This window comes from Melospiza melodia, chromosome 2 (assembly GCF_035770615.1).
Source record: "Melospiza melodia melodia isolate bMelMel2 chromosome 2, bMelMel2.pri, whole genome shotgun sequence".
In the NCBI taxonomy this organism is placed as follows: domain Eukaryota; kingdom Metazoa; phylum Chordata; class Aves; order Passeriformes; family Passerellidae; genus Melospiza; species Melospiza melodia.
This window is the reverse complement of record NC_086195.1, coordinates 143,278,981-143,294,249: the sequence shown is the minus strand read 5'-3', so window position 1 is coordinate 143,294,249 and position 15,269 is coordinate 143,278,981. Positions and strand designations below refer to the sequence as shown.

General features: G+C 51.8%; 1 protein-coding gene across 4 annotated transcripts in view; it reads right to left on the bottom strand.

Annotated features, from left to right (window-relative positions):
* The window catches only part of TIAM1 (TIAM Rac1 associated GEF 1), a 142,474-nt gene that overhangs the window by 17,344 nt on the left and 109,861 nt on the right, over positions 1 to 15,269 (bottom strand). For 3 of the 4 annotated variants that reach the window (XM_063150258.1, XM_063150255.1, XM_063150256.1), the window contains 2 exons: positions 13,861 to 14,085; positions 5,364 to 5,467 (listed from right to left, as the gene is read on the bottom strand). In XM_063150258.1, the coding sequence (XP_063006328.1) occupies positions 5,364 to 5,467; positions 13,861 to 14,085 (329 nt within the window). Of the gene's footprint in view, positions 1 to 310; positions 398 to 5,363; positions 5,468 to 13,860; positions 14,086 to 15,269 lie in introns of those variants that run through there. The other variant, XM_063150259.1, reaches the window with a different exon arrangement.

Genomic DNA, 15,269 nt, shown 5'->3' with positions numbered 1-15,269 from the left:
CTCAGCACAGGAGCCAGGCTCACACCCTTCCCATGGAGGGGGATCACGGACACCACAGCCACGGGGCTGCTGCCTGCGGAGGGGTAGTGCTGTAAGCCATTCCCTGCTGAGCTTGCCATGCACACACATCCAGCGCCCGGGCATCAGGCACTGCACTCTGGGCACACCGGAGCAGCAGCGCCCGCCCAGACAAAGGCCACCGAGCCGCATCCCTCCAGCAGCGCTGCCGCCGCCTCTGCAGGGCGCAGGGAACAGCCTGACGACCCCCGAGCGCCGCTCCCGAGCCCGTCCATGCCCCGGGAGCGCTCACCAGGTACAGCATCCGCAGCAGGGAGTCCCCGTCCCTGCCGGCGCTCTCGCTCCGCACCCTCCGGCTCCCCCTCCGCAGCGCCGACATCGCCGCAGGGCAGCGCCGCGGGGCCGGCACCGAGCGGGCACCGCGCTCCTCCCGGGGCCGGCACCGAGCGGGCACCGCGATCCCCCCCGGGGCTGGCACCGAGCGGGCACCGCGATCCCCCCCGGGGCCGTCACCGGGCGGGCACCGCGATCCCCCCCGGGGCCGTCACCGGGCGGGCACCGCGCTCCTCCCGGGGCCGCGCATCCCTGGCGGCTCCCCCGCTCCTCCCGGGCTGCTCCTGCTCCACCCAGGCTCTCCAAGATACTCCTGCTCCTCCCAGGCACCCCGAAATGCTCTCCCGCTCCTCCCAGATACCCCGAGATGCTCCCGCTCCTGCTCCTCCCAGGCTCCCTGAGCTGCTCCCACTCCTGCTCCACCCAGGGACCCCGCGATGCTCCCTCTCCCCCCGGGCTGCTCCCTCCGCGTGTGAGCGGGGCAGGACAGCGCCCATCTCCCCTCCCGTGCCATCCGCTCACCGTGCCGAGCCGTGCGCTGCTGGGCTGGGCAGGCAGCTCCGGAGCCCGGGCAGCCGGGGATGTCTGTCTGTCGGCAATGTCTGTCGGGAACAGCGGGAATAGCGCTGCCTGTGGCTCGGCGCGGCCCGGGAATACCGAATGAAAGCAACTTCAAAGAGCCGGTTCTGCCGCTGGGAAAGCGACCCCGCAAATCCCCCTCCTAATCCTGTCACGGCTACTGCAACGCGCTGAAGGTTTGGAGACTTATGCTGGTCTCGAGTAATGCTGCAGAGAGCAGCCGACCTACTTTTCTTGGGGAAAAAAAAAATCCCTCCAAGAGGCACGGGCGTGCACTCACAGAGCCATGGAGCACTGCTGCCAGGTACCTGGCCCTGACTGCCACAGGCACATCTGCAATCAGAAACAGGAGAAACCAGGCTCCTGCAGCAACTGGAACTGCCGACACTCTGCACATCCCCAGTCAAATTCATAGGGCCACGACAGGAAAAGAAAATGGACAAAGACTGATTCTGAGATTCAGTACTGGCAACCTGCAGCATCAGCAACTCATATATTCGGTTTTCTGGGTGCCCCCTTGGAACTCCAATATTGAAAACAATCAGGTCACCACAGGGGCAAGTAACCACTGAAGGAATTACAGGTGTGACACGTTTCTGATGCTCTGTTGAACAGAGGCTGGCAGAGGGGCATGGCCCCGTTTCATAAACAGCCTGAAATTTGGTGCTGGAGGAAAACAAGCCTGAAAATGTGGCAGAGAGCAGGCTTTCCTTTCCCCCATTCTTCTCCCTCCCAGCTCTCTCCTCTCCTTGGCCCCCACATGAAATGGGGACAGAAAGGAAAGGCAGAAGTCCTCCCCAGAGCAAAACCAAGTTGTAGAAAAGCTCAGGGCAGGGCCAGGTGCACCTGGAAAGCACCCTGCTCGCCACCCTTCACATGGATGTCACCCCAAGAGATAAGAGGTGAAATTAGATAGGGAGAGAGCCAGAGAGCAGCAGCTATCCCACACCACTGACACCTCAGCCCACCCTGGAGAAGGGTTTTCAGTTTTTTACCACAACAGACACTCAGTTTCCCTTATTCCATATAATGGAATCCTTGCTTTGATAGCAGCAATGAAGAAGAAAGCTCTGCATTATCAGGCCTTTAGGATATACAGAAGACAAGCTTCTCAGAAAAGGGAGGAGTCCTCAGGGCTCCTGCTGCACCCCCAAATCCTCCAGCACCACCACAGCTTGGAGGCTTTTGCAGATTAAGAACCAAAGCAGCACTCCTAAGGAAACACACCCACGTGCACACATGCTGGGCTGGGGGAAGGGACAGGGGCACCACGAGGAGGAGGAGGAGGAGGAAGGGCACGTTGCAGTGCCCCCTGTGTCACACAGCCCCCTGCCCCCTGCCTGGCACAGGAAAAGGGCCCAAGGCAGCTCTTGGTGGCATTTCCCCCACTTACCTTCCCACAGAGCCCGTGCTACGGGAGCAGCGGGAGGCGGCTGCAGCACCTGGCCGCTCTCCTCTTCCCTTGCCATCAATCATTCATGTGCCCCAGGAGCCCTGTGCTGCCTGCAGAGCCAGGGAGCCTCCTGGGGAAGCTGTCCCTGCCTGCAGTGCTCCCCGGGCAGGGACGGAGCCCTGCAGGACTGCTCTGGGATCCCAGCTCCTAATGCTGCCTCTGGGTTCACCTGGGCAGCTCTGCTGCTGCTAAAATGGGAACGTTCCCCTGCTGACCAGCAGGGAATGGATGGGACTGCTCCTGCCCTGCTGCACCCAAAAAGGGCAGGAAAACAAGAAAAGTCTCTCCTGAGCTCCACCATGCAGGGCTGGGAGCAGGATGGGATAAAGGGGAAGGTGGCACGAGGGCAGAGCCTTCCCCATGGACAGAAATAACTAACCCCTGTGAAACAGCCCTGAGGACACCACCTTAATCTGCTGTGCCATAATCCCAGGAGCATGGAAAGGTGTGGGAGTGCAGGGACAGGAAAACACCTTTGTTTTCCTCCTCCTGTCTGTGACTTCCCATGGGAAAGCACACCCTGCAAGAATCCTCCTTCCCGTGCACATCGGCTTCCCAAGCACACAGAGAAGCCAAGGGATTAGGAAAACCCTCAGCTGAGCTTTTTTCTTCCCCACTACCAAACACTGGGATTCTCTATAAGCAGTGCAGGATAATTTGGGGGTTCAGCAAGGAAGGCACTGAGTACAGAGCAGGGACAGCAGCATCCCTGAGATTGCCAGATTCAGAATGTTAGACGTATTTCATAGGTCCTTGTGTCTTTAATTTGTGGGAGAACATTCCAAGCAGTTTGAAACAGAAGAAAAAAATTCCTCACTCCCCTTCATCCCCCACAAATACAGAGCCATATTTCTGCATCCCAAAGGAAACACTATCAACAATCATCTCCTCTTACTGGAGAAGACATTCACAGTTACAAATCCCAAACTATCAACAAACACTTCCTCTTACTGGAGAAGAAATTCATGGTTAAACATCACAAACTATCATCAAACAGTTCCACTTAACTAAAGAAGAAATTTACAGGTAAAAATCCTAAACTATCAACAAACACTTCCACTTAATGGAAAAGGAATTTACAGTTAAAAATCCCAAAGTATCAAGAAACATCTCCACTTACTGGAGAAGAAATTTACAGATAAAAATCACAAACTATTGCCAAACACCTCCAATTAATAAAGAAGTAATTTACAGTTAAAAACCTTAAACTATCTACAAAGACTTCCACTTACTGGAGAAGAAATTTATCGTTAAAACTCATAAAGTATCACAAAACATCTCCATTTAATGGAGAAGAAACTTACAGTTAAAAATCCCAAAGTTTCAACAAAGACCTCCACTGACTGGAGAAGAAATTTACAGTTAAAAATCATAAAGTATCAACAAACACCTCCACTTATTGGATAAGAAATTCACAGTTAAAAAATCCCAAAGTATCAAGAAACACTTGCATTTACTGGAGAAAAAACTTACAGGTAAAAATCTCAAACTATCAACAAACATCACCACTTACTAAACAAGAAATTTACAGTTACAAATCACAAACTATCAACAAAGACTTGCACTTACTGGAGAAGAAATTTACAGCTAAAATTCAAAAACTATCAACAAACACTTCCACTAACTAAAGAATAAGTTCACAGTTAAAACTCCAAACTATTAACAAGCACTTCCACTGACAGAAGAAGAAATTTACAGTTAAAAATCCCAAGCTATTAACAAACATCTCCACTTCCTGGAGAAGAAATTTACAGTTAAAAATCCCAAAGTATTAATAAACATCTCCATTTACTAAAGAAGAAATTCACAGTTAAAAATCATAAAGTATCAAAAAACATCTCCACTTAATGAAAAAGGAATTTACAGTTAAAATCCCAAGCTATCAAGAAACACCTCCTCTTATTGGAGAAGAAATTTACAGTTAAAAATCCCAAAGTTTCAAACAAAGACTTCCACTTACAGGAGAAGAAATTTAGTTAAAAATCCTAAACTATCAACAAACATCTCCACTTACTAAATAACAAATTCACAGTTAAAAATCCCGAAGTATCAACAAGACGGCCCCTGACTGAAGAAGAAATTATGTGTACTCACAAGCTGTTCCTCACTAACAGCTAGAAACAAAGTGTTTCCCCTTCCCTGTGAGCATTTCGCGTTTCCCCTGCACTGTGTGGCTATCAAGGACACGAGTCCAGGCTGGGCTGCCACAAGGGCTCAGGAAACAAGGGGCCAGGGTCTTTTCCTTCCTTTCTCTGCAAGGGACCAGCCCAGAGCTCACCACAACACAGCTCGGTTAAACGGGACAGAAAAAACGAGGGGAAACACCAACAGCCTGAGATGAATTCTCATTACACCATTAATGTGGAGGAAAACAGCTGTGAGCTCTCAGCATCACCTATATCACAGATACCTCACAGCAATCACCATCATCTGCTGGATTGTGCCTCAGAAGCCACCGATCATCACCACCTGCTGTCACCACCAACCGCAGAGGAGAATCGATGGCAATTAGCAACACATTTGCACAAGCTCTTAGCTGTAACTGCAGAGTTTGGCTTCGGTTTGAGGTGGATTGGCTGTGATTAGTTTGCAGCTAGACACCTGCATGTGAGCGATGCTACTGCTGCAAGGAAATACAGTTTAATTTACACTTGTCCTAAGCCTAGCAAACCAGAAAGAATTGGAAATCCTAATAATCCACGTGGTTTAGTGGAGCTGCTGTGGGGATGGAGGTGAGAAACCAGCCCATTTACAAACTGTGGGGAACATTATCACAGTACTGGAGATGTGAGCCCACCCTGGAGAAAGGGCACGGATCTTGCTGAAGAGGCAGCCGGTGATGTGCCACCACCAAAGCTGCGGTTTGCTCCATCCAGGATCATCCAAAACACCTTCACAGATCCCATCTGGGATCATCCACAGACAGCTCCACAGTAAAAGCAGCGTTTTCCCAGCACAGGTGGAAATTGAGCCTCCTCACCTTGCTCATCTTGTCCGCCTCGTCCGATGATTCCAGGTCCTGCGCCTCCGCCTCCTCCGGGGCCACCTCGGCCGAGCTGTCGGGGTCACTGCAGAGGGAGTGCCCTGCCAGAGCAACACAGGGGTGAGAACACGGCCAGAGCTCCCCAAAACGCCCAGGAAACCCTGCTGCAGCTGTGGAGCTCCCACAGAACCCCAACAGCCAGGGGTGACCTGCGAGGAGGGCGCGCAGCACAGGCGTACAAACAAACAGGTCACAACCAGACATCATTCATTTCCCCGGCAAGCACCGATTCAGAGATAAGGCTAAAATGTCACATGGAAATCCTGACATCCAGCCTGCACTGCCTGGCTGCTGAGCAGTGCCAAGGAGCTTTCCACCCCGGTGGTTTCGCATGGGAACTGGGAGTGTGCAGCCCTTGGTGCTGGCCAGCCTGCCCTGGCTCGTGGCACACGGTGATTCCTGCATTGCTGGCCTGACACACTCACCTGCTGAGGAAACAAACCCAGCTTTAGACCTTTCCAGGAGCCAGGACCCAACATTCAGCTGCTGTTCAGGCAAGCTTTTAGACCCCGTTATTAAAACTAAATTGCACGACTGTGCAAGATTTCCCACTTTGTTGTGTCCAGAGGTAATCTGGAAAACCCAGAGTTCAGAAATCTGGAAATAACCTCAGAACATATTCTGCACACTGGGATGGAGGCAAGTTGGGCACTGATGAAATGGAAAGGACATAAAAGGTAGCTCAGAGCTCAGGCCCCTCTTCTGAAAAGAGGGGAAAAAATGTGCCTGGAGGGGTTGTTTGGCAACACAGAATCTATTTGAAGAAGTGTTTTCTCTATAAGAAGTTCAGTTTTCTGAGCCTTGCCCAGATTTTGTCAAATCTCACTATCAGCTTTCTGCTCTCCCTATTAACGAGTGAAAAAGAATTTTCCAGGTGTCCGTTTAAAAAAGCAGAGAAAATAAGTGCTGTGTGCCTTAATTTGTGTGGGCCAGACTGTGTTTTTCCACTGCATTAAATTTCCCTTCTCTCACTGTGTGAAATGCACCTTGCAGCTGCTTCCCAGCCCAAACCAAGGTAATAATATTTGTTCAGTTTACTTTTAAGCCACGCTTTTCCTTTTCCTGCATTTAACCCATTCCGTGCCCTTTCAGCCAGCAGACAGCAATCTCCCACAGGAGCAGACACACAGCACGTGTGCCCAGCCTGTTCCTGGTGTCTCTGGCCAGCAGGGCCCTGAGCAGGCTGATCTGCTGCTCGTTAAATGCAGCCAGAGCCATAAAGCTGCACGTTCCTGCCCCTGAAAAGCTCCCAGCGCCCGGCCCACTTCTGTCAGCATCATTCCATCACCTGCTTTCTGCCCTGGGCACCCTCATTTAGCTCTGCCAGGAGAGTCAGTGTGCTGCTTTCCTTCCTCTGACCACTGCCATTCGCTGCCTTTGTGGGACACGCAGGAACGAGAAAGGGAAACCCAAAACAGCAGCAGGAAAAGGGGTCAGACCCAGCGTGTGCCCCAGCAGAGAGGGAGGGCACAGGAGCCCCTCACACCTGGGACAGTGTGACCAATGCCCATCAAACAACTGCACCTGTGGCCACAACCAGCACTACAGAAGGAAGTTTTCTATCGCTGGAGCAAAGGGGCTGGGGCTCAAAGGTCTGGAAAATCACGGAAAGCTTCAGCACCAGCCCAGCACTTGGCTGGAAATTCCCACCACTGCTGCTTCCAGTTGTCAGGGCTGGTGTAACTCAAGGGATAATGACAATTCTGCAATGTGTGGTACCTCTCCTTGCTGCCATATATTTATTTCTTACTATTTACATATTTATTTCAGTACCATGGGAATAAATACCCCGAGCCAAGCCCTGCCAGCTGCAGCACAAAGCTCCAAGTGTGCACCTTGCTAACACAAAATGCACACCAGGAATCCTGCACCTCAGTGCCTAAGCTTCAAAAATATCAATATATAATAATAAATAAATATATATATACAAAATATTATAAATATATATCTATAATATCTAAAATATAATATTATATATATAATATCTATATTTATATATAGATATATAATGAATTTATATTTCAATATATAACAGAAATACCAATACCCCAATATCATCTATTTAGGCAGTTTTACAGCAGCTTCCCTAATCCTAATGCTGCCAGGGAATGGCCCTGTTATGACAACAGAGTCATTAAGCCTCTCTGAAGAGGCTCTGTCATTAAATGCACCATTTTTGACAGGAGTTGTTAGGGAATGGTGTCTTGGATTAAATTTGTATTTAAGGTGGCATGTCACCTATAAATCCACAATAAAACAGAGTATGTCCTCTTTTTCTTCCTTGTAGAAGAATTCTGGTTAGCTGATTAGCTCTGAAACACTGAGCTATGAAAGGAGCACACACCCTGGGATGCTGGGGATGGGATTCATTTCCATGGGGAAATCGGGAATAAGGGATTAATTTCCATGGGGAAATGGGGAAGGAGGGATTTATTTCCATGGGGAAATCGGGAATAAGGGATTAATTTCCATGGGGAAATGGGGAACACCAGCCTTGCCTCCTGTGCAGGAGCAGAGGCCGCCAGAGGGCGAGGCAGCACCGCAGCAATTTGGGGAACTGGGGATGGAAAATGGAATTTTCTCCCAAAGCCCTCCGGTGGCTGCTGCAGGAAGTGCCCCGGAATTGTCACATCAAGAGGAACAACTGGGCTACAATGAGTCTGAAATCAGCCCCGTGAAAATAACCCTGAAGAAATCAGGGTCACTGCTGGCCTCGGCTGGCTCTGAAATCCAAATTACTCAGCCCAAGGGGCCTGTGATGGACGAGGATGGAATAGAAACCAGTGGCCGTTCTCACTGCAGCAGCAGTTTGTTTCAGTTTCACAGCACCCTGTGTATAAATCAGTAACTCCAGCCTCTGACTGCTCTCTGAGCCACAAAACAACAAACTCCCTAAAACACCCACCTGCTCCTATCCAGGAGACTCCAACACCATCCCAAACAGGGGGCACATTCTTTATCAGCCTTTATCCATTCTGCATGGTGATTTATGTGCTTCACATTATCCCCCACGCTAAAAGTCTCCAAAACCCAGGGGCAGGCAAAGCCTAAACCTCAGAGACTGCCCCACACTGCAAGAAGGGAGTGAAACAACCAAATCTGGGTATCAATCCCATTCCCCATCCCCTTCCAAGAGCAGAATACCTTCCTGATGGTATCAATCCTATTCCCATCCCCTTCCAAGAGCAGAACACCTTCCTGATGGTATCAATCCCATTCCCATCCCCTTCCAAGAGCAGAATACCTTCCTGATGGTATCAATCCTATTCCCATCCCCTTCCAAGAGCAGAATACCTTCCTGATGGTATCAATCCCATTCCCATCCCCTTCCAAGAGCAGAATACCTTCCTGATGGTATCAATCCTATTCCCATCCCCTTCCAAGAGCAGAATACCTTCCTGATGGTATCAATCCCACTCCCCATCCCCTTCCAAGAGCAGAACACCTTCCTGATGGTGTGGGGAGATCCAAAGCTGTGCTCCAGCTTCCAGCTCTCATTCCCTGCACCCAGGGGAGCAGCACACTCCTCATGGGGAGGGCACACAGACCCCACTGATCCTTTTAGGCAATCAGGAAAACCTGCTCTGGGCTCCAGACACAACCAGAGCTAATCCCCCTCTGCCAAATGCATGCAGGCTGTGTTACAGGAGAGAACCAGAGCCGGGAAAAGCAGAAAGAGATGAAAGGAACAAAACTTGGGGCTCTGCAAAGGCAGTGCACTCCATGGGGAAAGCATCCACGGTGCCCAGGATGGCAGCTCTCACATCAACCACAGACACAAACCCAAGGTCACTTCCAGAACAAGCTGCTGAGCAAACACAAAAAACCACGGCCACAGAGCTGAATTGCACCTCCAGCCCCAAGCTCAGCGTGTGCAGGGCAGCTCCAGGTGATGGAAGAGCTGTGAGAGATGTCAGATTTAACAGGAGCTGTGGCAGACACTGCAGGGAGGTCAAACACAGCCCTGCTTTGCTCCTCTGCACCTCCCATTGAGCAGCAAGGCACCAGGACAGCTTTCTCAAAAAAAAAACCCCAAAAAGTATTTTCATAAAAAAAATTTTTAAAAAAATCATATTTTGAAAATACACAAAATCATTTGCCTCACACAAAAATGAGGTGTGTGTCTCTCTGTGCCCACAGGTGCTGTGTGTGCCACTGGCACTGTCACCCTGCTGGGAGGGGATGCAGTTCCTCAGCCACAGACTCAATCCGTGTCCCAGAAATCAAAAAACATCCAGCAGAAATCATGGAGCTGCAACCAACAAGGACACAAATAAATAGGTCAGTGGGTATTTCATACTTGACTGCTCTCTACAAGATGCTGTGGAGCCAAGAACAAAAATCCAAGATGAACAAAAATCCAAGATGAACAAAAATCCAAGATGAACAAAAATCCAAGGTAACACCACAATACCCCAAATACAAGCAGAGACCCCTTTGTAAATGTTACGTAGGTAATGGATCCCTGACAAAGCACAGGGGCAGAAAAAGAAAAGATTCAATAAAACACAGAAGGAAATGGGAGGGGAAGATCTGCTGCCTCCCAGTCACACACTTGGGTGCAAAGCCTTGATTTCACTGCCACTTTGGGCTAAGCCATCCCAAATTATTTCATGTACCAGGGACACCTGCTCTCCTCCTGCTGGCTGGAAGAAATATTGCCCTCCTTTTTGGGGGGAACAGATGCAGCCCAATATTCCAGGAGGAATGTGAGTGTCGGGAGGGCTCTGTGTGAGCACAGCAATCCCAATTCCCACTCCCTGCTCCCAGGGCACGCTGACCCCAGGGAAAGCCGAGCCCCCAGCACTCAGGGTTTCTGTGACAATCACAAAGACAAGAGGCTTGTGAGGAGCTGCTGCTGAGCAGCAAATGGGGGCACCTTGTGGCCAGCTGTGAAAGTGTGCAAGACTACCTCGATTTTCCAGCACAAAAGCCTCACTGGGAAGACTTGCATGAAAACTAAAAGGGGAGAATTTCATGAAAATGTTGAATTGTAGCTGCCTGTGTAGGTTTAGTCCACATCTTCCACGAGGTTGACTTCAGCAGTCCCCTCAGGAGCATTTGCCATAAACTGTGTGGAAGCTTTTCCTGCTCCCTCTTTTGCTATGAATATCACACTCCCCAGAGCCAGACTCAGCTCAGAACAATTTTGATTACCTAGAAACTCCTTCATTCTTAATCCCACTGATTTTTCCTGTATTTTAAATGATTCCAAAAAATAGAAGCAAGAGGTACGACCAGTGTCCTGTTCTGTTGCCAGATCTAGAGGAGCAGGTAGAAATTCAGGAGCCAAACTTGTGGCAAACAATTCCCAGTTGCTATAGATTGATCTTCTGGCCAGCTGGGCTCTCTGAGCAGGAATGTCCCTCCCCATGGCACCGGGGTCACCCGCACACGTCAACCCCTAAATTTGGGTGTTTAAAACATCCCTGAGAGTGATTTGTGCATCTCACCAAACACACAGGGCACCTGTGCTCCTGGCTGACCCCAGAGGGGAAAATCACAGAGCCACAGAATCTCCTGAGCTGGCAGGGACCCACAAGGATCATACACTGCACATTCACCCCAACAATCCCACCTGACATCCCTGGAGCTCTGTGGGGCCATGCCCATGCCCTGGGGAGCCTGGGCAGTGCCAGCACCCTCCAGCACCCAGCACAGCCCTTCCTGTCCCTGTGCCAGGGAGCAGAGGTTGGAGCACTCGGTCCTGTGACTGTCCCAGCATGTGGGGTGCCTGTGCTGATGCCACCTTACCTCCTTAGACTCCCATCATCTCCACCATTTACTTCATGAAATTCCATTACGTCACAGAATTTGAGTCATTCCTTTCTTATTTCTTTTGTGTGATGATGCAACTGTAGTTGATTGTTGAAGTTCTGATTTTCTCAAGCAGCCATGAGAACCACATTCCTTGTTTAAAAGCAATTTTCTTTCCTAAGCTGTGTTTGGAATGAGCTATCACTTGACATGCTGCCTTTAGAAGGTTAATCACGAGTCACAGCTTATGCCTTACACCCAACACCTGTCCTCAGACTCAGCTACAATCCCTGAACATCCACTCAGCTCCTGAATTGTGATCATTTCCAAGTATGAGGCTAAAGCATCTGCTGGCTATTGCAACCCTATTTATAGCTTGGACAAAAATGTTCCTTTCCTGTTTCCCTAACGATAGACTGACAACTGCCCTTACTCAGATCATGAATATATATGTTATCATTTACCATAGCAAAACTGCATTTTGATGTTTAAATTGTAAATAAGACTCCCCAGAAAAGCTGAGAAGAACACTTCTCACTTACTTTGTGGTCCAGTGGGCACAGATTGTCACCAGCTGGTATCAGTGAATGACTTGGTACATGAAAACTGACTAAGTGCATAGTGCAGGACATCAGTCACAGAGCCAAAGACACTGAATCTGGGCGATTTCTCTGGTAAGGAGAAAGCCACACAGCCTGCCCAAGAGCTGGGAGCCTGATCACTTTTACACACTGCTGTCACTGCCATATTTTCTGAAAAATCCCCTTGCCCAGGATTCTTCTCCTGGGAAGCTTAGAAGCCTCAGAGAAAAAGGAAAACAATTTTATCTGATTTTTTTCTCCTGTGTTTTGCTGCCTTGGAATGTGGTTTGGACATTGTTTACCAACAGGTGATTGTTTCATTGCTTTCTGCTGTGAATTCTTTTGACTTATTGGCCAATAAGTGGCCAAGATGTGTTGGACTCTGGAGAGAGAGTCACGAGTTTTCATTAGTATCTTTCATTTCATTAGTATCTTTCTAGCCTTCTGTCTGTATGCTTTCTCGATCCTTTAGTATAGTTTAGTATCATTTAGTATAGAATTCCTTAATATAACATAGATCATAAAACAATAAATTAGCCTTCTGAGAACATGGAGTTGGACTCATCATTCCTTCCTCCCTTCATTGGCAGACTCAGAAAATACAACACCCTGCAGGTAAGCCCAGCCTGATGCTGACATTTTACAGATCTTTGCCAGGATAAAGGGCACCCCTGTGAGCCCAGGACCTCATGCCCAGCTCAGGCTGTAGCTGCCCTGTGTCCCAGCAGAGAATGAGCCCCCAGAGTGGTGTGTGTGCTGCCCTCCCTCTGTCCCCACAGGCCATGAGCCCCCAGAGCGGTGTGTGCGCTGCCCTCCCTCTGTCCCAGCAGAGAATGAGCCCCCAGAGCGGTGTGTGTGCTGCCCTCCCTATATCCCCACAGGCCATGAGCCCCCAGAGCGGTGTGTGTGCTGCCCTCCCTCTCTCCCAGCAGAGAATGAGCCCCCGGAGCGGTGTGTGCGCTGCCCTCCCTCTGTCCCCACAGGCCATGAGCCCCCAGAGCGGTGTGTGCGCTGCCCTCCCTCTCTCCCCACAGGCCATGAGCCCCCAGATTGGTTTGTGTGCTGCCCTCTGTCCCCACAGGGCATGAGCCCCCAGAGTGGTGTGTGTGCTGCCCTCCCTCTGTCCCCACAGGCCATGAGCCCCCAGAGCGGTGTGTGCGCTGCCCTCCCTCTGTCCCAGCAGAGAATGAGCCCCCAGAGCGGTGTGTGCGCTGCCCTCCCTCTGTCCCAGCCCCCAGAGCGGTGTGTGCGCTGCCCTCTATCCCCACAGGCCATGAGCCCCCAGAGCGGTGTGTGCGCTGCCCTCCCTCTGTCCCCACAGGCCATGAGCCCCCAGAGCGGTGTGTGTGCTGCCCTCCCTATATCCCCACAGGCCATGAGCCCCCAGAGCGGTGTGTGCACTGCCCTCTGTCCCAGCAGAGAATGAGCCCCCAGAGCGGTGTGTGTGCTGCCCTCCCTCTGTCCCAGCAGGCCATGAGCCCCCGGAGCGGTGTGTGCGCTGCCCTCCCTCTCTCCCAGCAGAGAATGAGCCCCCAGAGCGGTGTGTGTGCTGCCCTCCCTCTCTCCCAGCAGAGAATGAGCTCCCAGAGCGGTTTGTGCGCTGCCCTCCCTCTCTCCCAGCAGAGAATGAGCCCCCAGGGCGGTGTGTGTGCTGCCCTCCCTCTGTCCCCACAGGGCATGAGCCCCCAGAGCGGTGTGTGCGCTGCCCTCTCTCCCAGCAGAGAATGAGCCCCCAGATTGGTTTGTGCGCTGCCCTCTGTCCCCACAGGCCATGAGCCCCCAGAGCAGTGTGTGTGCTGGCCTCTGTCCCCACAGGGCATGAGCCCCCAGAGCGGTGTGTGCGCTGCCCTCTGTCCCCACAGGCCATGAGCCCCCAGAGCGGTGTGTGCACTGCCCTCTCTCCCCACAGGCCATGAGCCCCCAGATTGGTTTGTGCGCTGCCCTCTGTCCCCACAGGCCATGAGCCCCCAGAGCGGTGTGTGTGCTGCCCTCCCTCTCTCCCAGCAGAGAATGAGCCCCCAGAGCGGTGTGTGCTGCCCTCCCTCTGTCCCCACAGGCCATGAGCCCCCAGAGCGGTTTGTGCGCTGCCCCCGTACCTTGGGTGCCCGCAGCGAAGGGCAGGGCGCCGTCCCCGGGCTCGGGGGGGTTCTCTGGGCGCCGTGGGGGCGGCTGTGCCAGCCTCTGGGGCTCCTCTGGCTCGGGGTGGGTGCGCACAGTGAGGCGCAGCGCGGGCTGCGCCAGCGCCTCCCTCAGCAGCGCCGAGTCCAGCTCCTCTGCAGCTCTCTGGTTGAGCTCCAGCACCTCGTCCCCAGCCTTCAGCCCTGTCAGGAACGGAGGAACGCGTCAGACTCGCACAGCACGGAGCTCCCGTGGTGTTTGTGGCTAGACACCATCATTGATGCCTGCAATGGCACCGAGGTGTGATGGACCTGGTGACGTCTGCTGCCTGGGGGCTTCTCCAGTGCACCCTAAGAGCAGCGTGCCCAGGGAGCCCCTTGTCCCAGACTGGAAGGCAAGATGTATTCTATTTGCCTTTTTTTACCACATCTGCTGATAACAGCCATTGAATGTCCCTGCATGGCTGATAAGAGCTACAGCATCCCATTGGGAGATGTGAGCCCAGAGGGAGGAGCCAAGCATTCCTACCCAGACATAATCTGGAGGTTCTGGAACACCAGCACGGCTTCTCCACTGGATTCCCCAGAGGAGCAGCAGCTGCCTCTCCTTCCCCTGGATCTTCAGAGGAAGAATACACCTTTCTACAGGATCCCTGCTCCAGCAGAACCAGCCCTGACACTGCAGGAGGGCTGAGCCACAATTCCAATGGGACTGCCACCAACACCCTGACCCACAGGGTGTCAGGTTGGGTTCTGACTCTGTCAGTGTTGTTCTAGTGTACTGCATTGTTTATCTTTTTATTTTCTTCCCTAGTACAGAACTGTTATTCCTGCTCCCATATTTTTTTCCTGAGAGCCCCTTAATTTAAAATTTATAGCAATTTGGAGGGAGGGGGTTTACATTTTCCATTTCAGGGGGGGCTCCTGCCTTCCTTAACAGACTCCTGTCTTTCCAAACCAAGACATCCCTCACAATTTGCCAGCAGCAATTGATGCCTTTTCCCTCATGGCACAGCCACTGTGCCCTACAGTGACCCTTCCTGAATGTCATGTCAGCACAGGGCTGCTCAGCAGGCAGATCTGAGCCCTGCCCAGCCAGTCCTGGCTCCTCTGCCAGCCTGCTTCCAGCAGTTATTTACAGCAGCAGCACCTCAGGGAGAAGGGGATGTGCAGGAAGCACCTGATTCCCCTGACAGGGATGCTGAGGGCAGCATGCAGCCCTGCCAGGTGACACAGCCATCCTGACCTTCCTTGAGGTGACATGGCAGTCCTGACCTTCCCCAGGTGACACGGCCACCCTGACCTTCTCTGAGGTGACACGGCCACCCTGACCTTCTCTGAGGTGACACAGCACTCCTGACTTTCCCTGAGGTGACACGGCCATCCTG